The 20,956-nt window shown below is 35.5% G+C and overlaps 1 protein-coding gene across 2 annotated transcripts in view; it reads right to left on the bottom strand.

Annotated features, from left to right (window-relative positions):
* Nucleotides 1-20,956, bottom strand: part of LOC100371971 (calcium/calmodulin-dependent protein kinase type II delta chain) — a 115,874-nt gene that overhangs the window by 8,938 nt on the left and 85,980 nt on the right. The window contains exons 15-19 of one of the 2 annotated variants that reach the window (XM_085493925.1): nt 19,494-19,565; nt 14,495-14,578; nt 3,670-3,745; nt 2,842-2,936; nt 1,781-1,895 (exon numbers count right to left, since the gene is read on the bottom strand). In XM_085493925.1, the coding sequence (XP_085350051.1) occupies nt 1,781-1,895; nt 2,842-2,936; nt 3,670-3,745; nt 14,495-14,578; nt 19,494-19,565 (442 nt within the window). The remainder of the gene's footprint in view (nt 1-1,780; nt 1,896-2,841; nt 2,937-3,669; nt 3,746-14,494; nt 14,579-19,493; nt 19,566-20,956) is intronic. The other variant, XM_002734650.4, reaches the window with a different exon arrangement.

Genomic DNA, 20,956 nt, shown 5'->3' with positions numbered 1-20,956 from the left:
GTTTGTAAAGTCTGTGAGACTGCGAGTTATCAAAATATGATGAAAGTATTAAATCGATAATGGCAACATTGTTTTCTACGAAGGCATCTGAAAACCACAGTTCCTCTATCACTGTGTCAAAACTAAAGTCGGGGCTAATGCTACGACTCCGGCGCTACGACCACCATAACACGGGTATTTACCGCTGCCGATATCTTACTTTTTTGTGACAAAATGCACACATTTCGAACCCCCGGTTAATTAAAAATAAACGATGATTTTAGAAAATACATCGAAGCACAGTGCCTTGAGGGACTGTGGGCGAAGTAGGCAGCGAGATACACATGTATTGTTTTAAACACCGCAGAAAATCATGCACTCAACGCAGCCATCTTGGTTACCTCAATCAGAATTCCCCCATGTCACCCAGCATGCATCGACTGCGATATCGCAACGTGCACTGTGTCGCCATGGGCGACGGTCTTAGGTACAAGGCACTCTATGAATAAGGTATTTTCAGAGGTCGAAGTTCGTTTTTTATAAGCAGTCTCGTCTGCAGATGAATAGCCGTAAATAATCAGCGCGAGTCCATTTAATTTAATTTACTGTTTTGATACTTCGTGTCACTGGAAATTGAATAAGAAAAACTGCAAATAACCGATGTGCAGCAAATCAAAATAAATTTTCATGGCGTACGCTGCATTTGTTTTTCCGGATTTTGCGATGCCGCACTCCTGAATGTTGCGCAACAGTAGTAAAGGCTTGAACACAGTAGCGTAAGTCTCAAGTGCAACTTTGTATCAACAAATGTTCGTCTTTTGATACTTATTAGCTGTCAGAGACACATATCAATTGTCCAGCCCAATGAAAAGTCTGATTCACGTCCTCTGCTCAACTTGCGACTCGGGCATAACAGTTTATCAAAACAAAACAATTTATTCAGCACGCTGTTCACCGATATACAAGAGTGTTTTTTTAGGCAAGGCACACGGTAAAATGACTACTGTACACCAATAAATCGACACATTTTAGAGACAACTATCTAGTCTTCAAAAAGCAATGTAAACTCTGTCAATCCTAAAAATAAACAACAGCTTGAATGAGGTGTGAATGAGATCGGTTCGAACTGCAGTTTTTATGCAAATTCGTGCGGTCGTCCTGAACCGCACTGTCTATTGTTTAAACTTACGAACCGCAAAACTGGGTTTTGTTCGGGCGGTTTAGGGCGGTTTGGGTTTTCGTAGGTTTGACCCGCATGTTTGAATATGAGATCACCCCTAATCGATATTCTTACATTCTTCAATAACAAAACAATGGAGTGACTTGGACACATTTTCACCAACATTTTTAGCGATACAAAAGCCAACCACACCAAAACTTAACTTAACCAAGACTATTTATTACTATGTTTGAAAAAAGATTGTGCAAAAATATAGTTAACCTGGCTACAAGAAAGTTTTAATGAAGACAAGAACGACAGATGTGGTTACCAATATAACCTCACCAATGCAATATTACAGGCAAAGTAAAAATAAAAAAAAATCGCTGAAAATGACACAATTTCTATTGATACGTTTTTAAAAGCAAACTTTTATATCGCAATTACATGAAAATGGACACAATTTCATGCAATAACCTATTTAAATATGTCAACTGAAGTTGGTGTGGTTAGAATAATGGTAGAAAACATCAGTAGAGTGGTGTTACAGTTTTTGCAAACAAGTGAAAATAAAACCCAGCTAATGAGCCCTGTACAAGAGATTTTACTGATATTGCCGCAAGAGGGCGCTGTTGCACTCACCTATCAATGAACTGAGTAAGCCTGATGTACGCAATACTGGCTGCATCTTCTCCTAATAGGTGTACATGAGGATTGAGAATCGTTGTGTTTCTGGCTCGACTGTTCTTTGACAGAACTACCGAAAAAAAATCACAGTTATATTATCATCAAATCGAAGCAAGTTTTAAAAGGTGGTGGTCATTTTGTAAGAGACAAATATCCATGAATTTCGCAAGTCAGAGAAGATCGTGAAACATTAACAAGTCACAATGACCTTCGCAAACTTCATAATCAGAAATGGTCTTAAACCGTACAATCAGTATTCAGTTCAGTATATATGCTGTATTGGTAGGTAACTTGTACGCCAAAGTCATTCAAAGATGTTTAAAACTAAATTGCCGAAAGATTTATTGGAGTAATACACCAGGTTTCATAAAGGTGTGAATTTGTTTATGTATACTATTTAGAATGTTTATAAATTTCAAATTGTAATTGAAAACAAAGTGAGTAAACTGAAGCCTTAACAAATGAAATCTACGTGTATATAACTATCCTGTGGTCAGGAATCCTTTAACCTCTCTTTTGACACTGCCTCGCTTTCAGAAGTTATTGTTCAGTGCCCAATGATAATCAGACTACTTGCACTTTACTGTAATTTCAAGAATTTTAAATATATTTGATTAGATCTATTTTGCAGTATGGGGTAATTGGCCAATGAATGAAGAAACCTTGCAAAGACTCATGGGTAATGTGCATTACAAAATGGTTCCTGCAGCCAATGAAAGCAAGGAACTTTCAGGATAAATATTTTATATTTATTATTTTATAAACATTTATAAATATTCATAAAACCAAAATTCACACATTCATGAAACGCGGAGCAGGCAATTGTGCCAATATTTTATAGTGAAAAGTTTCAGTGAAAAAGGAACAAATAACCATTATGATTGCTATACTCCACATAATTTTTCCCAACAATTTCATTTTTAAAAAGCTGAATAATATTCGAAAAATACACAGCTAAAGTGAATGTGATGAATGTTAATGTAAGGAAGAGTATGGAACACTAAATATTTACTTACCATTCTCAAAATAAAACCTATGGAATTCCATGCCTTCTACAAGGTTACCCATTGCTTCAGGTTCAAAGCAGGTCATATGGGGATCACAAATCTTACTGAAAAAAATATATGTGAATAAGGCTATGAAAACAGTAAATGAAACAGCCATGACATGGTCGGGCGGTTACCATGTGATAGCCATGACATGGTCGGGCGGTTACCATGTGATAGCCATGACATGGTCGGGCGGTTACCATGTGATAGCCATGACATGGTCGGGCGGTTACCATGTGATAGCCATGACATGGTCGGGCGGTTACCATGTGATAGCCATGACATGGTCGGGCGGTTACCATGTGATAGCCATGACATGGTCGGGCGGTTACCATGTGATAGCCATGACATGGTCGGGCGGTTACCATGTGATAGCCATGACATGGTCGGGCGGTTACCATGTGATAGCCATGACATGGTCGGGCGGTTACCATGTGATAGCCATGACATGGTCGGGCGGTTACCATGTGATAGCCATGACACAATCAGGTGGTTACCATGTGATAGCCATGACACAATCAGGTGGTTACCATGTGATAGCCATGACACAATCAGGTGGTTACCATGTGATAGCCATGAGACAATCAGGTGGTTACCATGTGATAGCCATGACACAATCAGATGGTTACCATGTGATAGCCATGACACAATCAGGCGGTTACCATGTGATAGCCATGACACAATCAGGCGGTTACCATGTGATAGCCATGACACAATCAGGTGGTTACCATGTGATAGCCATGGAACAATCAGGTGGTTACCATGTGTGGTGGTGTCAGTTACAATTGTACTTACGTGTAAGCTTCATAATCACCATTAGTAATTGCATCAAGCAGAGATTCCGTTATCTTGATAATTTCTTGTTTGCGAGCTGAAACATACCACACCAAGATTAAAATACATTATAATATTGCAATTGCATGAGTTCTCAATCTGTTGAGCAGTCAATTATACACCAATGATACAAGCAGATAGAATCCCACCAAACAATTACTGACACCATATTATGTTGAGATTCCTGTATTTTTCTAACAGTTCCAAAAAAACATTTATGGGAAAACACATATTGAGAATAGCTTTGTGTGAAAGCGATTTATAGATGGATAGAAAGAAAAGAAATCGTTGTAGTGAATGAGTAACTATGATAAAAAAAAACAGAGTCAGATACGTACATGTTATACCAAGTCAAGGATATCTTACATTATACACATGATTCAATTATCTTGAATTCCCTGATGTCTGATTTGTCATTTTGAATTTTCTGATGTCTGATTCAGCATTTTTAATTATCTGATGTCTGACTAGGTGTTTTGAATTATTTGATGTCTGACTAGGTGTTTTGAATTCTCTGATGTATAGTTGAATTGTTTTGAATTCTCAGATGTTTGATTTGGCATTTTAAATTCTCTGATGTCTGACGAGGTGTTATGAATTCCCTGATGTCTGAATAGATGTTTTGAATTCTCTGATGTATAGGTTAATTGTTTTGAATTCCCTGATGTATAGTTGAAATGTTTTGAATTCTCTGATGTCTGACTAAATGTTTTGAATTATCTGATGTCTGACTAGGTCTTTTGAATTATCTGATGTATAGTTGAATTGTTTTGAATTCTCTGTTTGATTTGGTATTTTAAATTCTCTGATGTCTGACGAGGTGTTATGAATTCCCTGATGTCTGAATAGATGTTTTGAATTCTCTGATGTATAGGTTAATTGTTTTAAATTCCCTGATGTATAGTTGAAATGTTTTGAATTCTCTGATGTCTGACTAAATGTTTTGAATTCTCTGATGTCTGACTAGGTGTTTTGAATTCTCTGATGTATAGGTGAATTGTTTTGAATTCCCTGATGTATAGTTGAAATGTTTTGAATTCTCTGATGTCTGACTAAATGTTTTGAATTCTCTGATGTCTGACTAGGTGTTTTGAATTCTCTGATGTATAGGTGAATTGTTTTGAATTCCCTGATGTATAGTTGAAATGTTTTGAATTCTGTGATGTCTGACTAGGTGTTTTGAATTATTTGATGTCTGACTAGGTGTTTTGAATTCTCTGATGTATAGGTGAATTGTTTTGAATTCCCTGATGTATAGTTGAAATGTTTTGAATTCTGTGATGTCTGACTAGGTGTTTTGAATTATTTGATGTCTGACTAGGTGTTTTGAATTCTCTGATGTATAGTTGAATTGTTTTGAATTCTCGGATGTTTGATTTGGCATTTTAAATTCTTTGATGTCTGACGAGGTGTTACGAATTCCCTGATGTCTGAATAGATGTTTTGAATTCTCTGATGTATAGGTGAATTGTTTTGAATTCCCTGATGTATAGTTGAAATGTTTTGAATTCTCTGATGTCTGACTAAATGTTATGAATTCCCTGATGTCTGAATAGATGTTTTGAATTCTCTGATGTATAGATGAATTGTTTTGAATTCCCTGATGTATAGTTGAATTGTTTTGAATTCTCTGATTTGGCATTTTAAATTCTCTGTCTGACGAGGTGTTATGAATTCCCTGATGTCTGAATACATGTTTTGAATTCTCTGATGTTAAACGCTTTTGTTTTAAGTTCTCTAACTACATTGTTTTAAATTTCTTGTTTTTTTGAATTCTGATTGTAAGTTTCTGATATACTGATGTCATATTGGAATGTTTTAATATTTCTGTCTTATTGGGAGATTTGAACTCTTAGTGTTCTTTGAATGGAATTTTTTTTGTCCAAGAGAATGATTTGAAGTCTCTGTGTCTGATAGCATTGATTTGAATGTACTGATGTCTGATTAGACTTTGAATTCTCTGATGTCTGATTAGAAGTTTGAGATATCTTAATGGAAAATTTTAATTTCCAAATAGAATGGATATTTTGGGATGAGTGCATGAATTTTGTTAAGCCCTTTTAGAATATTTTGAATCTCTGATGTTGGATTGATATTTTTTGAATTCTCTGATTTGAATATTCTGAATTCCCCGATGTCTGATTGGAATATTTTGAATTCTCTGATGTCTGATTAGAAGTTTGAGATATCTTAATGGAAAATGTTAATTTCCAAATAGAATGGATATTTTGGGAGTGCATGAATTTTGTTAAGCCCTTTTAGAATATTTTGAATCTCTGATGTTGGATTGATATTTTTTGAATTCTCTGATTGGAATATTTTGAATTCTCTGATGTCTGATTGTGTGTTATCTGATCCCCTATTTAGCTACATTCAAATATTAATATTTTTTATATATGATTGTGATAGAGACCTTTTTCACACCCCACTGTTCACAGTGGAGATAGTGTACAGACAGATGGAGAGAGAAAAAGGAGGAAAGAAAAGCAGAATAAGATGATATGAATAAGATTTTAAGGTTTGATAATAAGCCTTAACACCATAACCACAACTTTTTTCACCAAAATTGTGTGTAAGATTTTTCCAAACTTTTTTGAAAGCTTTTTCTCGTCAATCTTTTGGTGCAATTTTGTTTTTCGAATATTCAGATCAGGCGCACAAACCAAGCATTAAATTTGCCTAAATATTTCGCCCATTTTCAAATATGTTTCTCTAATTTTTTAGATAAATTTGGACCAAATAATCACGATTTATTATAGGCTACTGGGTTAAATTCAAATTTTGGAAAATATATAGAAAAATTTATGTTAATTTTATTTTATAAATGGCGACAAAAGTTGACTTGGGCGATAAAAGTATTAAATCACCACAGCTGTTATGTAGTGAGCGTATACAAATTGTCTTTTACCTGCATCCGCTGTATGTGTTTAATACGATGCAACAACAGTTGCACTAACATCAAATCCTGCCTTACTTAAATAAAATGATTTGTATCATGCCAATTTTGGAATGAATTTATAATGATAAAAAAATTTAAATTTATGGAAGGTATGAGAAGAGAGGAATTATTGAAAGCTGGTTTGAGGGAACCTTAATGAAAATGAAAAGAAGACAAGACTTTTCCTTTTGTTTCGAACAAAGTATGTGTTTTGCCAATGGTGGATTGACCCCAAATGACCCCTGATCATTCCCGATGGTGGATTGCGTCAAATGACCTCTGCTCATTTTCAATTGTTGATTCACCCCAAAAGATCCCTGCTCATTTTCAACTAATTTACATACGGTGAAGGACAATGTTGACATTAGAAAAACGACAAACTTTAGAACAAGATGGCAGCTATTTATTGAAATGAGTATGAGAACATTTTTACTGTTTGATAATATCTATTTATATTTGTTATATTTATTTAAAAACAAGCAGCCTATCGGCTGAGATAGCTCCGCTGTTAGCAATGCACATTTCAAGTAAAGAACTGAAGACATCATTAGACAATGAACAATATGTATAGTATCAAAGCAATCGGACTTACAGTTTTTAACAAGAAGTCGAAAATATCACTTTCTACCAAAAATGACAAAAATATTCACCAAAATTAGAGAATTTAAGATATCATCGCGAAATGAACAAATCTGAGAAAGGTCTACATGGAGTATCTATATATGTAATATCAAAGCAATTGAACTTTTGGTTTTTAACAAGAAGTCGAAAATATCACTTTCTACCAAAAATGACAAAAATATTCACCAAAATTAGAGAATTTAAGATATCATCGCGAAATGAACAAATCTGAGAAAGGTCTACATGGAGTATCTATATATGTAATATCAAAGCAATTGAACTTTTGGTTTTTAACAAGAAGTCGAAAATATCACTTTCTACCAAAAATGACAAAAATATTCACCAAAATTAGAGAATTTAAGATATCATCGCGAAATGAACAAATCTGAGAAAGGTCTACATGGAGTATCTATATATGTAATATTAAAGCAATTGAACTTTTGGTTTTTAACAAGAAGTCGAAAATATCAATTTTTATCAAAAATTACAAAAATATTCACCAAAATTAGAGAATTGAAGATATCATCACAAAATGAACAAATCTGAGAGAGGTACACATGTAGTACCTATATATGTAGTATCAAAGCAATTGGACTTGCGGTTTTTAACAAGAAGTCAAAAATATAATTTTTTACCAAAAATGACAAAAATATTCACCAAAATTAGAGAATTGAAGATATCATTACAAAATGAACAAATGTGAGAGAGGTCCACATATAGTACCTATATATTTAATATCAAAGCAATTGGACTTGCGGTTTTTAACAAGAAGTCGAAAATATCACTTTTTACCAAAAATGACAAAAATATTCACCAAAATTAGAGAATTGAAGATATCATCATGAAATGAACAAATCTGAGAGAGGTCTACCCAAGGTACATATACACGAAGTATCAAAGCATTCAGGCTTGTAGTTTTTAAGAAGAAGTCGAAAAAGTAAAACATTGACACGGACAACTGATGACGACGACCGACAATCACTCATATGATAAGCTCCGCTCGACAAAGTCGACAGCGGAGCTAAAAAATAGTATTGTTGTATAAATAGCAAACACGTAAAAATATTTATTGGAAGCAACTCAATATAGTCAAGATCAAACTATCACATGTCTAGTAGCTTATGTCAAAATATCAAGGGTCAATATGTCAAACTATCACATGTCTAATAAGCTTATGTCAAAATATCAAGGGTCAATATGTCAAACTATCACATGTCTAATTGGCTTATGTCAAAATATCAAAGATCAATATGTCAAATTATCAAGTGTGTAATGGAAATATGTGAAACAAATGTCAAACTGTTAATATAAAAATATCATAGGTCAATCAGTCAATGTGCCAAAATATCATCTGCTGATATAGTATGATAATAGTTACATTCAGTTTGTGGATTATACTGGCTGATGATGCAACTTGAATCAACACATTTTAGCATGACGGAATTCCCAGGTTTAGCATGCAAGGATAACAAGAACTAGAATGCCAGAATGACCAGATTTAACATGTCAGGCGCACCAGATTTAGCATGCAAAGATGGCCACATGTTAGCAAGCAAAGATGGCCAGATGTTAGCAAGTCCGGATGGCCAAATTTAACATGTCAGGCTCACCAGTTTTAGCAAGCAAAGATGGCCAGATGTTAGCAAGCAAAGATGGCCAGATGTTAGCAAGCAAAGATGGCCAGATGTTAGCAAGCAAAGATGGCCAGATGTTAGCAAGCAAAGATGGCCAGATGTTAGCAAGCAAAGATGGCCAGATGTTAGCAAGCAAAGATGGCCAGATGTTAGCAAGCAAAGATGGCCAGATGTTAGCAAGCAAAGATGGCCAGATGTTAGCATGTCAGGATGCTCAGATTTAGCATGTCAGGATGCTCAGATTTAGCATCTCAGGATGCTCAGATTTAGAATGTCAGGATGCTCAGATTTAGCATGTCAGGATGCTCAGATTTAGCATGTCAGGATGCTCAGATTTAGCATGTCAGGATGCTCAGATTTAGCATGTCAGGATGTTCAGATTTAGCATGTCAGGATGGCCAGATTTAGCAAGTCAGGATGCTCAGATTTAGGATGTCAGGATGCTCAGATTTAGCATGCAAAGATGGCCAAATTTTAGCATGCAAAGATGGCCAAATTTTAGCATGTCAGGATGGCCAAATTTTAGCATGTCAGGATGGCCAGATTTTAGCATGTCAGGATTGCCAGATGTTAGCATGTCAGGATTGCCAGATGTTAGCAAGTCAGGACGGCCAGATGTTAGCAAGTCAGGACGGCCAGATGTTAGCAAGTCAGGATGGCCAAATGTTAGCAAGTCAGGATGGCCAAATGTTATCAAGTCAGGATGGCCAAATGTTAGCAAGTCAGGATGGCCAAATGTTAGCAAGTCAGGATGGCCAAATGTTAGCAAGTCAGGATGGCCAAATGTTAGCAAGTCAGGATGGCCAAATGTTAGCAAGTCAGGATGGCAAGATTTAGCATGTAAGGATGCACAGATTTAGAATGTCAGGATGCTCAATTTAGCAGGTCAGGATGTTCAGATTTAGCATGTCAGGATGCACAGATTTAGAATGTCAGGATGCTCAATTTAGCAGGTCAGGATGTTCAGATTTAGCATGTCAGGATGCTCAGATTTTAGCATGTCAGGATGGCCAGATTATAGCATGTCAGGATGGCCAGATTTTAGCACGTCAGGATGGCCAGATTTTAGCATGTCAGGATGGCCAGATTTAGCATGTCAGGATGGCCAGATTTAGCATGTCAGGATGGCCAGATTTAGCATGTCAGGATGGCCAGATTTAGCATGTCAGGATGGCCAGATTTAGCATGTCAGGATGGCCAGATTTAACATGTCAGGATGGCCAGATGTTAGCAAGTCAGGATGGCCAGATTTAGCATGTAAGGATGCTCAGATTTAGCATGTCAGGATGCACAGATTTAGAATGTCAGGATGCTTAGATTTAGCATGTCAGGATGCTCAGATTTAGCATGTCAGGATGCTCAGATTTAGCATGTCAGGATGCTCAGATTTAGGATGTCAGGATGCTCAGATTTAGCATGCAAAGATGGCCAAATTTTAGCATGTCAGGATGGCCAAATTTTAGCATGTCAGGATGGCCAGATTTTAGCATGTCAGGATGGCCAGATGTTAGCAAGTCAGGACGGCCAGATGTTAGCAAGTCAGGACGGCCAGATGTTAGCAAGTCAGGACGGCCAGATGTTAGCAAGTCAGGACGGCCAGATGTTAGCAAGTCAGGACGGCCAGATGTTAGCAAGTCAGGACGGCCAGATGTTAGCAAGTCAGGACGGCCAGATGTTAGCAAGTCAGGACGGCCACATGTTAGTAAGTCAGGACGGCCAAATGTTAGCAAGTCAGGATGGCCAAATGTTAGCAAGTCAGGATGGCCAAATGTTAGCAAGTCAGGATGGCCAAATGTTAGCAAGTCAGGATGGCCAAATGTTAGCAAGTCAGGATGGCCAAATGTTAGCAAGTCAGGATGGCCAAATGTTAGCAAGTCAGGATGGCAAGATTTAGCATGTAAGGATGCTCAGATTTAGCATGTCAGGATGTTCAGATTTAGCATGTAAGGATGTTCAGATTTAGCATGTCAGGATGCTCAGATTTAGCATGTCAGGATGCTCAGATTTAGCATGTCAGGATGCTCAGATTTAGCATGTCAGGATGCTCAGATTTAGCATGTCAGGATGGCCAGATTTTAGCACGTCAGGATGGCCAGATTTTAGCACGTCAGGATGGCCAGATTTTAGCACGTCAGGATGGCCAGATTTTAGCACGTCAGGATGGCCAGATTTTAGCATGTCAGGATGGCCAGATTTAGCATGTCAGGATGGCCAGATTTAGCATGTCAGGATGGCCAGATTTAGCATGTCAGGATGGCCAGATTTTAGCATGTCAGGATGGCCAGATTTTAGCATGTCAGGATGGCCAGATTTTAGCATGTCAGGATCGCCAGATGTTAGCAAGTCAGGATGGCCAGATTTTAGCATATCAGGATGGCCAGATTTTAGCATGTCAGGATGGCCAGATTTTAGCATGTCAGGATGGCCAGATTTTAGCATGTCAGGATGGCCAGATTTTAGCATGTCAGGATGGCCAGATTTTAGCATGTCAGGATGGCCAGATTTTAGCACGTCAGGATGGCCAGATTTTAGCACGTCAGGATGGCCAGATTTAGCATGTCAGGATGGCCAGATTTAGCATGTCAGGATGGCCAGATTTAGCATGTCAGGATGGCCAGATTTAGCATGTCAGGATGGCCAGATTTAGCATGTCAGGATGGCCAGATTTAGCATGTCAGGATGGCCAGATTTAACATGTCGGGATGGCCAGATTTAACATGTCGGGATGGCCAGATTTAGCATGTCGGGATGGCCAGATTTAGCATGTCGGGATGGCCAGATTTAGCATGTCAGGATGGCCAGATTTAGCATGTCAGGATGGCCAGATTTAGCATGTCAGGATGGCCAGATTTAGCATGTCAGTATTGAATTAAGTTGGTCAAATTAAAAGGTTTACATTTTCTAATAAATATGGAGTATTGAATCCACCATTTTGGAAATGGCAACTTTGTATAAATGAAACAAAACTAAACTTCTTGGTTACAGATGAACTAATTAAGAGTTGAATGACATCACTGACAGCCTATAAGGATGTAAGTTGTTATCTCTGGTTACCTGGCAACAGTGAAGTGGGCATACTGTGTTGAAATCGAACTCTTGAGCACCCTTCACGAAAAAAACATAGAATCAAAAGAGAAATAGTAAATGTTGGCAAACACAGAATTTATATTTGATTATTATTAATTGGAAGTTGAAGATCAGAAATAGATTCATTGCCTGACTACATATTGCCTCTTGCTCACACGCACATACGTGATCATTTTTATACATTCAATGTTAGAAGAACAAGCTTGTTGGTAAATTACACAAAGTAGACCTAACTTGTTGGTAAATTATACAGGAAGTAGACCTAACTTGTTGGGAAATTATACAGGAAGTAGACCTAACTTGTTGGGAAATTATACAGGAAGTAGATCTAACTTGTTGGTAAATTATACAGAAAGTAGACCTAGCTTGTTGGTAAATTATATAGGAAGTAGACCTAACTTGTTGGTAAATTACACAGGAAGTAGATCTAACTTGTTGGTAAATTACACAGGAAGTAGACCTAACTTGTTGGTAAATTATACAGAAAGTAGACCTAGCTTGTTGGTAAATTATACAGGAAGTAGATCTAACTTGTTGGTAAATTATACAGAAAGTAGACCTAGCTTGTTGGTAAATTATACAGGAAGTAGATCTAACTTGTTGGTAAATTATACAGAAAGTAGACCTAGCTTGTTGGTAAATTATACAGAAAGTAGACCTAACTTGTTGGTAAATTATACAGAAAGTAGACCTAGCTTGTTGGTAAATTATACAGGAAGTAGATCTAACTTGTTGGTAAATTATACAGAAAGTAGACCTAGCTTGTTGGTAAATTATACAGAAAGTAGACCTAACTTGTTGGTAAATTATACAGAAAGTAGACCTAACTTGTTGGTAAATTATACAGAAAGTAGACCTAACTTGTTGGTAAATTATACAGGAAGTAGACCTAACTTGTTGGTAAATTATACAGGAAGTAGACCTAGCTTGTTGGTAAATTATACAGAAAGTAGACCTAGCTTGTTGGTAAATTATACAGAAAGTAGATCTAACTTGTTGGTAAATTATACAGAAAGTAGACCTAACTTGTTGGGAAATTATACAGAAAGTAGACCTAACTTGTTGGTAAATTATACAGAAAGTAGACCTAACTTGTTGGTAAATTATACAGGAAGTAGACCTAACTTGTTGGTAAATTATACAGGAAGTAGACCTAGCTTGTTGGTAAATTATACAGAAAGTAGACCTAGCTTGTTGGTAAATTATACAGAAAGTAGATCTAACTTGTTGGTAAATTATACAGAAAGTAGACCTAACTTGTTGGGAAATTATACAGAAAGTAGACCTAACTTGTTGGGAAATTATACAGGAAGTAGACCTAACTTGTTGGGAAATTATACAGGAAGTAGACCTAACTTGTTGGGAAATTATACAGAAAGTAGACCTAACTTGTTGGGAAATTATGCAGGAAGTAGATCTAACTTGTTGGTAAATTATACAGAAAGTAGACCTAGCTTGTTGGTAAATTATATAGGAAGTAGACCTAACTTGTTGGTAAATTACACAGGAAGTAGACCTAACTTGTTGGTAAATTATACAGAAAGTAGACCTAACTTGTTGGTAAATTATACAGAAAGTAGACCTAGCTTGTTGGTAAATTATACAGAAAGTAGACCTAGCTTGTTGGTAAATTATACAGAAAGTAGACCTAGCTTGTTGGTAAATTATACAGGAAGTAGACCTAACTTGTTGGTAAATTATACAGGAAGTAGACCTAACTTGTTGGGATATTATACAGAAAGTAGACCTAACTTGTTGGGAAATTATACAGGAAGTAGACCTAACTTGTTGGGAAATTATACAGAAAGTAGACCTAACTTGTAGGTAAATTATACAGGAAGTAGATCTAACTTGTTGGTAAATTATACAGGAAGTAGACCTAACTTGTTAGGAAAATATACAGGAAGTAGATCTAACTTGTTGGTAAATTATACAGGAAGTAGACCTAACTTGTTGGTAAAATATACAGGAAGTAGACCTAACTTGTTGGTAAAATACAGGAAGTAGACCTAACTTTGTTGGTAAATTATACAGGAAGTAGATCTAACTTGTTGGTAAATTATACAGAAAGTAGACCTAACTTGTTGGTAAATTATACAGGAAGTAGATCTAACTTGTTGGTAAATTATACAGGAAGTAGACCTAACTTGTTGGGAAAATATACAGGAAGTAGACCTAACTTGTTGGGAAATTATACAGTTAGTAGAAAAATAACTGTAGTTGTGTACATGTACACAAGAGGCTTTGCTTCAAGTATACGTCATCATAAAATGTCAGTTCAAAAAAAAATATAGATTAGTGACCATTGGGTTAGTATATCTGGTTTTTACACCATGCTTTGCCACTTAGCACATATACCAGAAGGTGTCTTAAATATCACAATAAGGTGAATTGAGATTCCCAGGCAGTCTTTGCATCCAGTATCATGTTATTTACTGCAAGGAAAAAACAAACAGGGCCAGGATTCTATGCCCCATCAATGGGTTAGTGGTTTGTTACTTCTTACCTCTAACATCTTCATCTTCAATTGTATTACTATCTAAGGACTCCTTAACTCCGTTTGATTTCTTATTCATCAATGTCCGCCCAGCTAAGGTAAAATAAATAATTTGAAAAAATAAATAAAATTATTGTGAGGGGTGAAAAATTGTTTGATCCCAATTTCACCATAAATGGTACAATTTATCTGTCAACAAAACAAAATATGGTTATTCCCAACTTTATTTATTTGATAATTTGAAGGAAGCTAACCATTCTTATTATAGTGAACTTTGACATCAACTTGTTAGTCATCATCACAAAACTTTCAACATCAGCAAAAAAAAATATTATAGTATGTCAGAAGTTCTAAACATTGTCAGTGAAAACTCAACATGCATATTGTACACTCAAATATATACTGCCATTTAATTAGACTAATAGCTGAAACGACAGCTTTTGTAAAATTTTTGTAAAATTGGACATGGAAGACTAATCATTGTTATTTACAGTCTTTGAATTGCGAGATAATTACCTGGAAAAATAATTATCTAGGTGGTACATTAAATTATCAGGTAATACATCCTGGTATTTTAGGTCATACATCCTGGTATTTTTGGTCATACATCCTGGTATTTTAGGTCATACATCCTGGTAATTTAGGTTATGCATCCTGGTAATTTAGGTCATATCAAATATTTATATGTCATACATTCTGGTATAACAAATTATCTAGGTCATACTTGAATTATTTGGATTACATATATTCTATATTAGGGGGTCAACATTTATTGCAATATGACATGATTAATGTCTTCACAAACTTTCATTTCTTATATTCCTTCAAAAATAAGGTGGCTTATAAATCTACAAATTTGCTTAGTTTCGGAAAATATATGACCTGCTGTCTCAAAGACAAAGTTAAAAAATGGACCCTTAAGTTCAAATGTCCTTGTATATTTTATTGTTTAGGTCATACATCCTGGTACTTTTTTAGGTTGTATACACTGCTTTTTTTAGGTCATACATCCTGGTACTTTTAGGGTCATACATCCTGGTACTTTTTCAGGTCATACATCCTGGTACTTTTTAGGTCATACATCCTGGTACGTTTTTAGGGTATACACCCTTCCTTATTTTATGTCATACATTCTGGCACTTTTAGGGTCATACATCCTGGTACTTTTAGGATCCTACATCCTGGTACTTGTTTTAGGTCATACATCCTGGTACTTTTTTAGGTTATATACCCTGCTCTTTTAAAGTCATACATCCTGATACTTTTAGGGTCATACATCCTGGTAATTTTAGGGGCATACATCCTGGAACTTTAATGGTCATGGGTCCTAGTACTTTTAGGGTCATACATTCTGGTACTTTTTAGGTCATACATCCTGGTACTTTTTTAGGGTATACACCCTGCTCTTTTTATGTCATACATCCTGATACTTTTAGGGTCAAACATCCTGGTACTTTTAGGCTCACACATCCTGTTTTTTTTTTACGGTCATACATCCTGGTACTTTCAGGGTCATACATCCTGGTACTTTTAGGCTCACATATCCTGGCATTTTTAGGGTCATACATCCTGGTACTTTTTTAGGTCATACATCCAGGTACTTTTTTAGGGTATACACCCTGCTCTTTTTAGGTCATACATCCTGGCACTTTCAGGGTCATACATCCTGGCACTTTCAGGGTCATACATCCTGGTACTTTTTTAGGTCATACATCCTGGTACTTTTTTAGGTTATATATCCTGCTCTTTTTAGGTCATACATCTGGCACTTTCAATATTTGATAGTTAGTACACTACTAACAAGTAACACAATATGTCACAAAGTTCATGCATCAGAATAAACTACTTCTGGAAGTGCAGGAAAACACTAATACAGTAGTAATGTTATTAAAACAAACACACAAATATAATCATAAGTAAATAATGCACTTGTATCGCTAGAAACAAGCATGGTTACGGTATAAGTACTATATTAATAATATTAAAACTACAACTAATATCAACATTCTCAGACAATTTAAATTGTAATAAATTTGTTGGAAATATTGCAGATCAATTAGCAAAGCATTCTAAACCATGCTGTTTCCCTATAGAAACCAGACAAACTAAGACCTGTTGAAGTATAATTACCCAAAATGCATTGCACTTTCAATTGAACCAATCAATGTTGGCTTGACAAAACAATTGTAAAGCAGCATGCTCTATGAATGTTTCAACTTTAAACTCTCAATGTAGGATCCACAAATGGACAACTGAACAAGTGAATGACAAAAGAAGCCAACATGACCAAACTTTTCAATCTTAAAAGACACCTTTCTATATTTTCTCAAATCACTGGTTGTGATATTAAAACAAGAGAAGGTAAAATGTATCTAATTTTATTTTTAAGGGATATTGGTTCTGTTAAAATTATTTTTTGATTCTATAACCAGCAATCAAGCTCTCTGATTGGCTGAACCATTAGCGTGTGTATATATAAAGCTTTCTGATTGGCTGATCCAGTAACGAATGTGTATATATCAAGCTTTCTGATTGGCTGAACCATTAGTGTGTGTATATATCAAGCCTTCTGATTGGCTTAGTAAGTATCGTGTGTGTATATATATTAACGTTTTTTAATTGGTTAAATCATCCTTTGGTCAATCACAGCCAAAACAGCTCTGTATAATTCAAGATATAGTGAAGATGAGATGAAAGATGAGAAAGACGCCAAGTTGTGAAAATATAATACAATTATTAAGTTAGTTAGTTGACACACCATATAAATAGAACTGATGCTGGTATCAATTAATAAATCCCCCCAAAATTATGAGATGGTACCTGTAAATAGTTGTAAGTAAACCACATTTTGACAATTTTTTTTTTTGGAACAACTTACAGAGCTAAAACTAAAACATACTGACTGCTAAAGTTATGCCAAGAGAAATTTCCTGATACACCATGTAACACAGTTTTCCCTTCTGATTTGTGTGCAAGTGCTTATTTTAAACACAGAAACCATACCAATTTTTGGAATTACATGACAGGGCTTGTTCATCTTCTATTTATCAAATGGCAATTTCATGTGCTATTCTGCCATAGACCCAATTCTGTTGTTCCCCCAAAGTTATCTCAGCTAATGACATTTCATTTTTTTAAATTTCTGACCAACCCTATGATCAAATTTCTTTAGGAATGGATCACCATAAAAAGAATGGTAATAATGTTTGAAATTACTGAAAAGCATTCTATTCCGGTAGATTATATTACCGGTATACCAAATGACATTGAACTTGAATCAGTCAGAGCCAATGAAATTATAATTTATAACTGTCAACTTTTATGAACACCGTTTCATGCAGGGAAAGATATTAGTAGTGGTTATGAGTTTAATAAGAACAACAATTTCACACAATCTGCATAATAGATTCTCAAAACAATTGCAAAAATATGCATAAGCTCAAAGTTTCAGATATTCTTTATACAATAGCACCCAGGGTACTAAGGTCTGAAAGTCATGTTTTTTACGGGGTGAGTGCTTCTTGGTCAAGCACACCCACCAAAAAAATATCAAATTTTTGTTGTACCAGGACAGGGGACGATCAAGTTTTTTAGGGGGATATGAAAAATCATTTTTACGAAGGACGTTACATCATCATCTACTAGGCGAACACAAACATAGGCATATTTGGTTTACATTTATGAGGCACCAAAGAATTTGTCAGGGGAATTTTGATGATGTCATGATGATGTCATGTTATTTGTCACCGTCTTGATCAGCAGATACATATTAATACTGTAAAATCTGTATTAAAAGCCGCGGCTTCCATTAAAATAGTACAATGCAACAGAGGCTTCTATTGGAGCATCTACATGATGAGAATTGATGAATTTTTGATTCTCAATTATTCAAAAAGAATGGGTACGTCTTCTATTAGAGATGCGGCTTCTAATACAGATTTGACAGTACTAGTGATTAGCACAGATTGCAGTGAGACTGTTGCCTGTAATAAGCAGTATTAGTATAATAAGTAAAATTGTCTTTAAACATCCTCGTCTTACCCTTGTCCTGTGTCTCGCCTAGGGATTGTGTGAGTGTGCGTGTGGAAGTGAGAAAATGCTATGTTAAATAAAACACAACAGACTTGGACTCTCAAAAACCAAAACATTCAGAAAAAAAACAGCCAAAGAATAGCAGAGACACCAACATCCAGTCATTAGACAAGATGATAGCATGGCAGAGTCACCAAAATCCAACACAGACGGAAAATCTGAGATGCTCATGTCAATCACAGATCATGATAGTTATATGACTGACAAAAGAACATGCTTTTAATATAATTAGTGAGATGTAGTATTTAATAATTAATAAAATAACAAATTTGTGGATTCAGGCAGATAGCTAGGAAATCATTACAACTATCAATTGTCTTTATTAAGTGTTTTAAGTTTGAACCAACCAGACATCAGTTAATATTATTTTTTTTAACAAAATTTAGTAGTTAAAAAAATATGGAAGTTCATTTATTTAGCTTAAAACTAAGTATATTTTTTGTTTGTTTTAGTGCTGTAAAATTGAATAGCTAAAACAAAAATGACAGAAACTTCATGTATTCTCAGAGAAGTCAATAAAGAAAGAAAAAAACATCAATTCAATGTTTTGCAGAAAATACAATGAAATGGGCTACAATACTCAATGAACTGTCAAAGCTAAAGAGCAGTTAGAAAATATTAAGAAGCGCCAACAGGATTCACAAACACATATTACGTAACTGCAAAGAATGTACTACATAGCAATGTGACTGAGATATATGCAGAGCAGACAAGACCGATGAAGAGAGAATCAATACAAGTAAAATGGAAATCTCCGAAATTGGATAAAAATGGCTGTCGTGGCATGCAACTAAACTGAACCTACAGTTATTTACCAGCATGTGAAAGTCACAGGCCAATCAAAAACATGGTTACATTTGACTGACCAATCACATTCAATGTTGTAAAACCCTGCAGAATCAGCTGTGCAACTTACGTAGTGGATCTTGTTGTACTCTGTTCGTAACATTTGTAATATTTGCAACTTTTGCTTTATTAGCTACCTGACCTGAAATATTGAGAATATAATTGAGTTACCCTAGCAATGATACAACAGCCTGAAAACACATACTGTGTGGTTACTACGACAACCTATACAGAGCAGCATCAGTAAGCAAAGTGAGGATCCAGTTTTTCTGCAAAGAGTGTTGCTATGGTGATGTCAGCGATGATACCAGCATTGTATCCAATAACTCTGCTTCTTTCACATTTGTTATTTATGTTGCTTTTAATTCCTAATAAGGATGGGTGTATTTCACAGCATCATTCAAGGCAATGTTACAATGAAGCAATACCTTTAGTGGTTTTAGTAATACATGAAGTTTCTGTCATGAAATGATAGGTTTTAAAAGGAGTCAAAAAATAAAATCATGCTTCGACAAGATGTTGTTGCCTAGCAAGCTATCATCATGGCAACCAGCAAATATGTTTCAGCGTGTTTGTTCTCTTTTCTATCTCACACCCGTTTGTTTTATTTTATTCTTACTATCCTACATTTGTACCAGTGTAGTAGAAAAGTGGAATAGAAATCTCAGTATAAAGTCTAAATAGTGTTTGACACCGAAAAAATTCTAATTTGGAAAAAAATTTTCAATGTCAATGCCAAATCTGTTAAGTGCAAACTAACACTACATACTATTCAAATATTAAAAAAAAAGAAATCAATTGATTTGTTGGTATGGCAACCATTACCAACGACATTTTTGGGTGAAAATAAAAAAGTTAACACACACAAAAAAAGTGGTCCGCTAAAATGTTTTTTGTGATTTCAAATAAAACTGAGATGGTAAAAATTCGGGAATTTGTTTTATGGACATTACAGCCATGCAATGAAATGAAGACCAAGCAAGCATGAAGAGATGCAATGCATTCTGGGAATGTAGGTATGGATATTGTCTAGAAGAGAGGAGGGTATACAGCACTGAATAAACTTGTCAATGGTTGTTTGTGATGAAATATTGTCTATTGTTTTGTTTCAATCAGACCAAACAGAACAAGATATCTAGTTGGTTATTCAACTTTCACATCGGGACACATGGTGTTTTATTCTAAAGGATTAACCATAGTAATCTTGGGGGTTGGGGCAATCAATTGAGTAAATTACCCCCCCCCCCCCCCCCATTTCTTTCTTGTTTTAAATTTCACCATCTCCTGTCTAAATTTCGTTTGTGTTTTTTTTCTAACAAATAAATGTTGAGATTTTTCAGATATCAGAGCAATAGAGGGCAATCAGGTAATTACATAGAGGGGAACTGGAGAATCTATAAATCCACACAACATCCTTATTTCATTCATGCAAGAAAACAGACATGCATGTGTGGATATGGAAACCCTACAAGTAGACAATATGGGATGCTGTGACATGTTTAAGGAAAGGTGTAGAACAGAGAGAAGGAACTG

This window comes from Saccoglossus kowalevskii, chromosome 19 (genome assembly GCF_978046115.1).
Source record: "Saccoglossus kowalevskii chromosome 19, keSacKowa6.1, whole genome shotgun sequence".
Taxonomy (NCBI): domain Eukaryota; kingdom Metazoa; phylum Hemichordata; class Enteropneusta; family Harrimaniidae; genus Saccoglossus; species Saccoglossus kowalevskii.
Note: the sequence above shows the minus strand (reverse complement) of the source record. Positions and strands in the feature narration are given on the sequence as shown.